This window comes from Ambystoma mexicanum, chromosome 4q, assembly GCF_040938575.1.
Source record: "Ambystoma mexicanum isolate Mex_15411 chromosome 4q, UKY_AmexF1_1, whole genome shotgun sequence".
NCBI lineage: Eukaryota > Metazoa > Chordata > Amphibia > Caudata > Ambystomatidae > Ambystoma > Ambystoma mexicanum.
This window is the reverse complement of record NC_090928.1, coordinates 438685859-438696605: the sequence shown is the minus strand read 5'-3', so window position 1 is coordinate 438696605 and position 10747 is coordinate 438685859. Positions and strand designations below refer to the sequence as shown.

General features: G+C 44.8%; 1 protein-coding gene across 2 annotated transcripts in view; it reads right to left on the bottom strand.

Moving 5' to 3' along the window:
- Nucleotides 1-1085: 1085 nt before the first annotated feature.
- Nucleotides 1086-10747, bottom strand: part of XPO1 (exportin 1) — a 1118801-nt gene continuing 1109139 nt past the window's right edge. For both annotated transcript variants that reach the window (XM_069608010.1, XM_069608011.1), the window contains exon 25: nucleotides 1086-2089. In XM_069608010.1, coding sequence (XP_069464111.1) covers nucleotides 1943-2089 — 147 coding nt within the window. In that variant the 3' untranslated portion in view covers nucleotides 1086-1942. The remainder of the gene's footprint in view (nucleotides 2090-10747) is intronic.

Sequence of the window (10747 nt, the reverse complement as noted above, 5' to 3'; positions counted from 1 at the left end):
AGTTCCATCACTGAACAAGAGTCCTTGTCCCAATGAGGGGAGTCTCTCCCTGTGAGGTCCCGCATTCCGCCACCCCTTGGGGGATTATTGCGTAGCAGGCTCACTCACCTCCCTAGTGTCACAGGAAAGGGCTACTGTATGGGGAGAAGTGACGAGATCCCATGAATCATTACATCTGGCCTCGACATGTCTGGTTCAGGGTATGTAGAGGAGTCAAGTGGAGCCGGTGCAGACCTGTACGGCACCCCCCGGGTGGTGGAAAAAGTTTCACAAGAAAAGTAGAGTAAAATACATGATTTAATTCTAACAGTTTTTGGAAAAGCGGTCATTGTGGAAAAGTGATGCACATTTCATAGGCTATTCGATTGGGCTGTAAAGAAAGTTCTCTCACATTGAGAGATCTTGAACAAAGGCAGATATTCAACGTCTATGTATAATACAGCTCCCATGTTGAAGGCTGCTTGCCATAAATGCAATCTAACATTAATTGAGCTCAACAAAACAAACACAATCACCTGTATTTTGCAGTAAAGCCCAATGTTATAATGGTAAACAAAAATAGATTTGAGTTTTGTAATGTCTCATCTTTAATTCGCATTTGAAAATTATTACATGCACAATACAAAAAGTAACTACAATATTCAAATTTCATATCAAAAGGATCACACTATACAATCTTTTTACAAAAAGCATGAAAGTGTTGTATTTCTGTAATATACATGCATCAGATAGTCCTATTATAGAACTATCTGGCAAAATGGTATGCAATCACCCCAGGTTAAACTGAAAGCAAACTTGTGTCTGAAATAAAGTTTAACAAACTTGAGAAAAATAATTTAAAAAAAGAATTTAAAAGTTAAATAAAAAAAGACAGGTTGTCAAATGGTCAGCAGCTTGTCCAGATACCCCAATACTTTAAGTATGCCCATCTAATAATGTTCAAGTAATTTTACACGAATCTGGTCAATTAAAAATCAAATGTAATGTGTAATCAATTTTGCTGTGTAGTTGTAATTCACAAGCAATTATAAAAAGCTTAGAAAAAGCACCGAAAGTAGTCTTTTATTAAAGAATAAGCCAGGAAGGAAAACAAATGTAAACCAAGTTTATTTTGCTTGTAAGTAGTGTTTTAAAGCACTACCACATGGTAAACAATGTCATTAGTACAAGTCATCTCAATAGCCAGAGTTCTTAGGAGTTATTAAAAAGATGCAGCCTAATCTAACAGGATAAATATTTTTAACCATTTCACTTCTCGTTAATGAAAGCTCACAAAATGAGCAACACTCCTCATTGAGGAAAACAAAAAGCTGTTGTCGACTAAGCGACAGCGTACACACACACACACACACACACACACACACACACATACAAACAAAAAGTGTAAAATTAACTGTACTCTTAACCACCCTCTCTGAACTTGCCTTAAAGTGATGTTCTTGATACGCACATGATCTTGCTGCAAACCTGCCATCCCACATACAATTCAACTAGCTTTTATAGAATACCATTCAGTCCAAAAATATAACTGTTCAGACAATGCAGCACCTTTGACAATTAGCTCAATTTTTTATGTTTTGTTTTCTTCTAGGCTGTAGTACAGGCTAGAAAAAATGCTAACCTAATTAAAAACAGGTATTTGTTACACGAAATTTGAGCATATATATATATATATATATTCCATTTGCCTCTTCCCCTAGCCTCAAAATGGAGCATGAAGTAATAATTCTTCAACTCCATGCAACTCTAAATAAAGGTGACCAAAACATAAGCTTTGAACAGTGGAAGGATTTTTCACAGAATTTGTATTATACAAAAACTTATAAGAAAAAAGGGCCACTAGGTGACAATTTACAAATTGGCATCATTTTGGTCAACAAATATTCAGGTATTCTTTAAGAACGAAGCAGCTGTCCAGAATGAAAAACGTGCAATATGGATTTTAATCGCACATTTCTTCAGGAATTTCATGTGGATTAAGAATACCAGGAACAGACATTTGAAGTTTATGTTTCTCCTCCTGGGCTTGTCGAAGTGCAGTTTCTCTTTCTTCCAAAAAGAGGTCAGATGTGTCTTCACCTGCAAATTCCTATGGATAGGAAACAACCATGTTATAAATAGCATTGCATCAACTTCTACAACAATTTCCCAATTTTCTGAGATGAGAATGGTTAACTGACCACCAAGTGATTTTATACAAGTTGATGTCATACTATGACCTACACGAGAGCAAGCAAGCACTAGTTCCCTCTATAGAGCTACAAATATAAGAGGAAAATAAAAGAAACCGCAACAAGCTGTCCCAAAAGAATATTTAATTTTTTTATTCACCAAGTCTCCATAGCAGATGTTACTTAACCCATATAGTCTGGCTTGCATCAGTTTACATCTTTTGCACAGGCCATCTAGTCAGTGCTTCAGATAAGTATTTGGGAGTATTTTACTCTCTATTTTTAAACTTTGAGAGTAAATGTGATTTTAAGAGAGTAAACATGAGTTTTCTCCTTTGTAAGAGAGTAAAATGTATGCCACATCCAGCCGACGTGTGAAAAAACTGTACGGAAATCATTGCTAGGCGGCAGCTTTCTGCATTGTGACAGAATATACCTTTCATTATTTCTGGCCATTTGATCTCTCCTGTATATATTTAAATGTTGAAATCACAAAAACCTAGCCAATTATATAGTAAAGCAAACATCAATTGTATTGTGTGTTTTGAGATTCGATAGCAGAATTGTCTTTTGGTGTTTAATGAAAGTCCTAATTTCCTGGAGCTATTACTACCTAATGGTATGCCAGTGTTATGGCACAACAGTGCAGAGAGGCAAGGACTCCATGCTACATTTTATATCTAATCTGGTGGTCAAATAGTTATTTATATAGCTTTTTTGGCAAAGCGTTGTGCATAGAACATATTTATCACAATTACCACCAAACCAAAGTCAGTACTCCTTTATTGACCTCGAAAGGCTGATTTTGACTTGCCGGGATTCAAACCCGCAACCTACAGATCATGCACATATTGCAGCAACAAGTGCTCAACCGGCTGAGCTATCTTATTGGCCAACATCCTTCAGACGTTGATTAACTGAATATCGACTAGGGTATAGTACCTAGATGTATGACATGCCATTCATGAAGCGCTACATAAAAGTTAAATACCTATCTGGATTAATCACAGGGGCAGGTTTTGCTGAGTTTCTATTTCAATTACCAATTAAACTTTCATTTGTTTGTTTTTGAACAGCGCTTGCACTTCCTTGAGAGTCAGGTTTTGGATGTTTTAATTGTAGTCCTGAAGATTTGAGAGGCTAGAACACCTGTGATCAGTGTAATGACAATCACCATTGAGCAAAAACTCTGCTGCCACTAACCATTTATAGTAATGTACCCCATTGACTGCAAGGTTGAATGGATGTAAACTAGACTGCGCATAGTCATTTTACACACTGCTTTATAATTAGAGTGTACATTAAATTATACGTGTAAACATGATCTGTCTCTGCATGATTATGCGCACAGCACCGGAACTTTGAAGAATACAATTGTGCAATACTGGTTTGCTTTCACTGGGAAAAAAGCATAACTTGTTAAAAAATATGTATTCTCAATTGCAACTTAGTTTTCCATCTTATTAAGTTATACATTCCTAAAATTCTAGGAAAACATACAAAGTGCTTCTGAAGCTGAACGAAAAGAAACCATTCCTTTTATCACAGTGTGCAGTTTATTTTTTTTGAAAGGCTTCAGAGAAATACATTCTGTTTCAGAGGTGGCTTGCAATTACATCCATGTAGATAATCAAAAGAAGCCTTCTGGTTTTTGTCATGTAACCTGACATTTGCACTGCCCTCTGCTCTAAACCTGTGTGTAAATGTACAGAGGAAAATAATAAAGCTGTCGTATTTACAAGATTTTCATGCGTAAAAAGGCCTACTACCCACCTTATCTGGAGGCCTGCATCTAGTGGTTGGTGCAGAGTATTAAAAGTAGTTTACTTCTAAAGTAAAAAAGGGTGACAACATGGGCACTACTGCCCCACTATCCACATCTTACATTTGTAGTAAACATGATGCTGTGCAAGTAGACATCCTCACATCGTTTACTTTGATTAGACGCCCACTTGTGGTTGCAAAAGCAGATACTGCGTTCTGCAGTTTCCATGTTTGGAGGATGGGTAGACCCATGTCACTCGAAACCAAGCCACAGGAAGACTAGTACAAGGTAAGCAATGCTTGCAAAATCACTTTAGACTCATACTTTACATACACTAGCAAGCAGTACCTGAAGGTGAAGGGTGAGCTAAAGGAAAAGTCATTTTAGAAGTGAAAGAAACAAAGAACTAGCTGCTCTTATGCAGTGGCTTTGCTTGATCCATGTAAAAGAGGTCAGCTCTCCAGACAAAGTATGTAACCCCTTTTCTTCTCGTGGGCGAGTTTGGTAAAAAGGTTGGAACTTAAATGGATTGATTTATGTGGCACGGTGAAAAATATGCGTGCGTTCTGAAAACCACTTTTTTTTTGAAGGGCTGGTATACAGAGTGATTGAATCCCTCTGTATAGTCTTAAAGGCCACCAGCAAATCCAGTTTGTAAGTGGCCTAAAAATTGCATTGTGAGCGGGGTCAAATGGGGGACCATCAGCATATGCAACACTACGAAGATCCCAGCCTGGTGCTGATGTCCTGCAGGTGGATGCATGTGTTAAACTTGTTCCATAAAAGCTTTAACCACTGGCACTTTCTACTAGGACAGTGTGTTCTGTAATCATATATGCAGCAAGAGTTGGAAGGTGGACTGAGTTGGAAGGTCCAGCACAATTCTCAGGCCCGCCTGCTTCTTCTGAATGCCGAAAATCCTGGAGTAAAAGCCCTCTACGAGCGACCGGATCTCCGCCAAAAGAGTTGCTGTCCCAACCTGTGGGAGTGGAGGAGGGAGTAGAGGCTAGAATGGCAAGGTGGTACCCTGTGGAAATTATGGATAGGATCCAGGGGTCCGCGAAATTCTGGTGCCAGAAATGTGCATTGAGAGCAAGCCTGCCCCCCACCAGAGACACGTGGACCGGAAGGGGGGTGTGTGCTTTCTTTCCCTCAGAGGCTGTCGCTGAGGAGGGGGACTGGAAAAAGACCTTACCCCCCCCCCCACAGCCTCAACTGAGAAAGCGAGCGGTCCGGCTGCCTGGATCTGCATTCCTGGAAGCCTTGGAACCCTCCATATGTACGAACCCTTTCTGAGCGCTACTGAGATTGGGTGTACGATTTTGACGCGGTCTTTGTAAGGATGGATAAAGACTTAGCTGTTTGTGAGCTTTTGTTCTTGTCCAGCTCTTAGCCCGTAGGGGAGTGGAAACCCCCCCCCCCCCTCCAAAAGTAGATCTAGTATGCGTTCCTGGACATCCGGGTTGAACTTTGTTGCCCGGAGCCAGGCTGTTCTTCTCATGTCTGTGGCAATACAGATGGCACGGTCTGAGGTATCAATATGAGCCACTGAGGATTCCATGAGGTCATGCGCCACCAGCTTGGCCTCGGCTAGTCCCGCCGTAAAGCGCGATTGGCTCGGGTGGAGAGTTCCTGAAGGAAGGCCGCAATTTCCCGCCAAAATCTTTGGTTGGCGGCTGCCAGCATGGTGTTGGCTTGACGTAGATGTAAAGAGGCATTAGAATAGAGTTTGCCGTACGCCTCCAAGATCTTCTCCTCCTTGCCTAGCAGCGCCGCAGATGAAGAGGTTGAGGACGACTGGGGCTTGGAGTATAGTGATGCCAAAGCGATCACCGAGGAATGCGGCTGAGGATGGATCCCCCGCCCCCCTCCACCTGCCTCTACTTGGCGTCCAGGTGTCGATTGACCGGCTGGCCGAGTGGGGTTTGAGCCAGCCCTTCTTGGCCAGGGAGACTAGATCAGTCTGCACGGGAATTCCTGATTTGGCAGAGGGGGTCACGTGAAGACTTCAGCCACAACCCCCTCTGCCGGCTGCTCGACCTCGGGTTGGGGGAAGCCCAGGTATTCAGCCAGACGTTTGTGGAAGGCCCTGGCTGAGGATGGTGTGTCGGGATCCTCCTCCTCATCCGTATCCTGCCGATCTGGAGGATCCTGTGGAGGAGGAGTAGTTGGCGCCAGAGGCTGGAGTACAGGGCCCGCTGCCGGAGGGTGAGGAGGCGGCGGAGGCTGGTACGGAGCCCCCTGTGGAGTTGGCTGGGGAGCTGAAGGAGATGGCTGCACCGGGGCGTCTGCATCTGTAGTGCCACTAGCATTGCGGGAAGGACTTCGCTGATGGAGTCTTTGATGATAACTCCCATCTGAGGTGACTTCATGAGGCCGAGGAACTTCTCGAAGAGCACCTCCTCACTAGCCAAAGAGGTGGCAGGGGGGCGCTGATGGGGTAGCGGGGAGCTGCAGGATACCCTGTCCATATGGATGCAAAGGAAAGCTGCCCTGTGCAAATGAGGGGGTAGACTGTAGGCCACGTATCTGGTTGAGGCCAATCCCAGCTTGACACTCGTTCTTCGCTGAATTCCTGGAATGGCGTCGGACGGGTGCCTCTTTCTGGCGCGGTGGCTATTTTGTCGAGCTGCCTGCCACGTGCCTGCGACGTGTTGCTCGGCCCAGCCTCCTCCAAGACTGTTGCGTGTGGATCACAAGGCCTACCCTGTTCCTCGGGCTTAGGCCCGGTAGGTGTGACACCCTTGACCCGGGGGTCGATAGAGCTGCGTTTAGGCGCCCCCTCAGACGTATTGCTGATATTAGGGTGCAGCCCCTCGGCCATGGTGCCGGTAAAAGGGCGGAGCCCCTCGGGTGGAGACCCGGTAAAAGAACCTTCCGGTCCCTCAACACTGCGACCGAGAGGATCCTTCAACGCGAAGGCCGGTAGCTGAAGTAGCCTTGGTGCACGTGCTGGTAGAAGGACCTGACTGGTCCCTACCGAGCAGGAGACTCCCTGGGACGGAGTCTCCCTTGCGGGGTGCAATGGAGAATATTGGCCCTACCTTGGGTCTGGTTCGAGGCTTCAAAGTTTTTGAGATCCTCTGGTGGCAACCTCTGGAAGAGCTCCCACCACCTGGCTAGTCTGTTATTTAGCGCCTTCGAGGACAGCGAGTCACACGCCGAACAGGATTGCCAACCGTGGTCTGGGCCAAGGCAACGTAGGCAGAGGGCGTGGGGGTCTGAAGTTGGGAAGGACCCATTGCAGGATGGATACCTGTTGAACCCTCTATAAGTCGACATGTGCCGGGGAGGAGCATGATGCCCGAGGACCGAGTACCTGAATGATAAAGACAAAAAAGAAAGAAGTATCCGCGTTTGGAATTACATGGCTTCTGCCAAACCCAGGAGTGCTGGTGAATTCCGCCCGTTTCCATCGATGTGGAAAAGGGGACTGAGGTGTGGCGCCAGAGGGCGGAATCAGGGCAGCGCATGCTCCCTGGGCTGCACCCCACCTTGCCTCCAAATTTAAAGGGGAAGAAGGTTTTTTCTGGTGAAAAAAGGTTCCGTCTCCCCTCCCTTGGAAGGGACGGCCATACAGTATGGAGCAAAGGGGACGGGGCGTAAGAATATGTCTCATACCAGCTCATCTATAAAAGCGTTGCCTAGAGTTTCAGGTATCTGAATGTAGAAGGATGGGCATTTTATGATGGTACCAATTGCGAACAATACAAGGCCTGGAATAATCCACAGCTGAACATTTCTGTTCAGCACCTTGTCACCTTTGAGTAACTGATCTGCGTATATTGTCTGCAAGCCAGTTTGGTACCCTTGGTACATATGCTGACTGCAAGAACATCTTCAGGTGGGATCCACCAATGCCAAACTTGCAGAGAAATCTGGGACCAGTTTCGACAGTCAATTCCATCCCGTTTGTAGATGTAAACAAGGATGTGGCATTGTCAGTTCCGAAATCCAAAAACAAAGGTGGAGACACCTACATGGGCATCTGGGGTGAGTTCAATATATACTAAACAGAGAGGATGCCCTATGTGCTGAACAATTCAATAAATGTGTTTCAGAAAGCACATGCCGAGGACCAGAGTGTGTGTTCTTATTAAAAATATATCATTTTATTCTGTTACAATTTCATAAAATACATCATTTTTGAACAATTATAAGACAATTTCCAATCAACATATATTTTTGTGAACAAACTTTTTGTGCAAATAGGAGAAATGTTTACACAAAAATGCGCTGGGTATATATCACTAACACACGATTCTACCATTCATCTTCACAATCGAATCTAGTTTGTATAGAGACATTCTAAATAACTTTTACAATAGTAATATTCCTACTTTGACAGTCCACCATTATCTGATGGCTAGACCCAATTTATGACCTGTGTAACCCACAAATAATTGGTCGGTTTGTCTCAGGTTAGCAAGTCTGCTAATGTAAAGACTCCAGGCACACTTTGGATCAAGTGTGTGCAGCCTTTCTTCCTCCTTCCCTGGATGCGGAGGAGGATAAAAAGAAGGTAAAGTTATCCTCCGAGTAATGTGGAACTCTACCTTGGGAAGGAAAGTAGGCTTCACTCTTAACACTACTCTGTCCTTGTGAAGACAATGCCTGTAACTCGCTCACCCTTCGGGCAGATGTTATTGCTACCAAAGAGACTGTTTTGAAAGTAAGTAATCTTAATGGGCAAGAATGAAGAAGTTCAAAGGGGGTACCCATTAAAAGTTTAAGACTAAATTCAGATCCGAAAGGGGGATAATACAATTTTTAAAAAGGGGCCAACTAATGTTTACCAAAGATATTTCAAAGAAGGAGACTTCCTCGGCAGTACGCTTGATGATGGAAAGTGCTGCTAGGTAAACCTTTGATCATATCAATCTGGAGTCCCAGATTTGCTAAGTGTAACAGAAAATACAACACCATTGGTGTATTGCATGAAAAACTGTTAACATTCTTGTGTCTACACCAGCTGCAGAAGTTATTCCATCGGCAGTGGTTTAAGGATTTTGTTGCTGGCCTCATCTGGGAGGTCCCAATCGTATCTCAGCCTCTCAGAAACCATGCATGAAGGCTGAGAGTCCCGATATCCGGATGGAGAACCAGACCCTCCTCTCGCAAGAGTAGACCCTCTCTTTGTGGAAGACTAATCGGAGGCCAGATGGACATGTCTAGATGCTCTGGGTACCATGTTCTCCTGGTCCAATCTGGGACAAATTAGGATCATGGTTTCCCTGAACCTCCTTATTACACGAGGAATGACGGGGACTGGAGGAAACGTGTAGGGGAGTGGAAATTCCCAGTCCACCATGAACGCGTCTCCTAGAGCTCCTCTCGGGGGCAATTCCCTGGAGCAGTACAGTTCGTACTGCCTGTTGGGACTGGTCGCGAACAGATCTACTCGAGGGGTTCCCCAAAGGGTGAAGATCTATTGAAGGATTTCCTCTGAGCAAGGACTGCCTGCTCAGAGCATCTGGCGTGTTCTTCTCTCCGGCTAGTTGCACTGCCAATAGCAATTCCTTCTTGTATTGCCCAGTACCGGAGCTGCATTGCCCCTCTCCACAGTGGTAGTGACCCTACACCTCTTGTTGAGGTGGTACATGGCCACTGTGTTGTCCGTCATTATCAGGACATTCTTTCCCTGTACCGATGGCAGGAAAGTCTTCAGCGCTAGTCTGAATGCTCTCAGCTCTAAAAGGTTGATATGTAGTTTGGACTCCTATTGAGACCAACGACCGCTGATGGTCAAATCGTTGGCATGTGCTCCCCACCCAATGAGTGAGGCATCCGTCACTACTGTTATCTGCGGCCATGGTACCAAAAAGGTTCTCCTCTCAAGATGTTCTCCCGACAGGTCCACCACTGAAGGTACAGTATGACTGTGGGATTTGTAGGAGATCTGACATCCTTCCCAAGAACAGACCAATGACTCATGAGAGCCCATTGAAGGGATCTCATTCTCAGGCAAGCTTGTGGCACCAGAAAAACGCAGGATGCCATGAGGCCAGCAACCTCAAAGTCGAAGGCCGGAAGATGTTGGGCATTCTGGAACTTGGTCACCATCGGTAAAATGTCTTGAGCCCTCACCTCTGGTCGCAAGGCTTTTCCCAGGTATGTAACCAGGACTGCCGTTATGATTTTATCATATGGGACTTCTTGAAGTTGAGGCAGAAGCCCAGTCTGTGGAGGGAGTGGCATGTGTGATGTAGGGCTTGTTCCGGGCTGAGACTTGCTGCCACAACCACCATTAACTTGGTGAAAACCCTCAGACAGAGGTTAGCCCAAATGGCAGAACCCGAAGCAGATAGTGCAAGGTACCAATGGCGAACCTCAGGTACTTTGTGCTTGTGATGCATAGGCACATGAAAGTATGCACCCCAAAGGTCCAATGATACCATCCAATCCTGAAGCTGGAGGGCCTGAAGGATTTGAGAAAGGGTCACCATCTTGAACTTGTCCAAGTCTTGGGTCCAAGATGGGTCTCAATCCTCAGTATCTTTTCGGTATTAGAAAATATGGGGCGTACTAACCCTTGTTCCTCTCTGCTACAAGTACCGGTTCTATAGCACCTTTCTCTAGCAGGGTTAAAATCTCCTGCATAAGGATCGGATCCGGAATCTTCAAATATTTGTCTCCCGGTGGATGACTGAGGTGTTTGTAGAAAAGGCAGACAGTAACCTTGGACGATTGTCTCCAATACCCAAGCATCTGAAGTAATAGCCTGCCATTCGGTCAGATGTTGAATTAATCTGCCTCCTACCGATGTTTTGTGATTGAAGACCTCAGAAAAGTTTTGGGGCGGCTGAAGTAG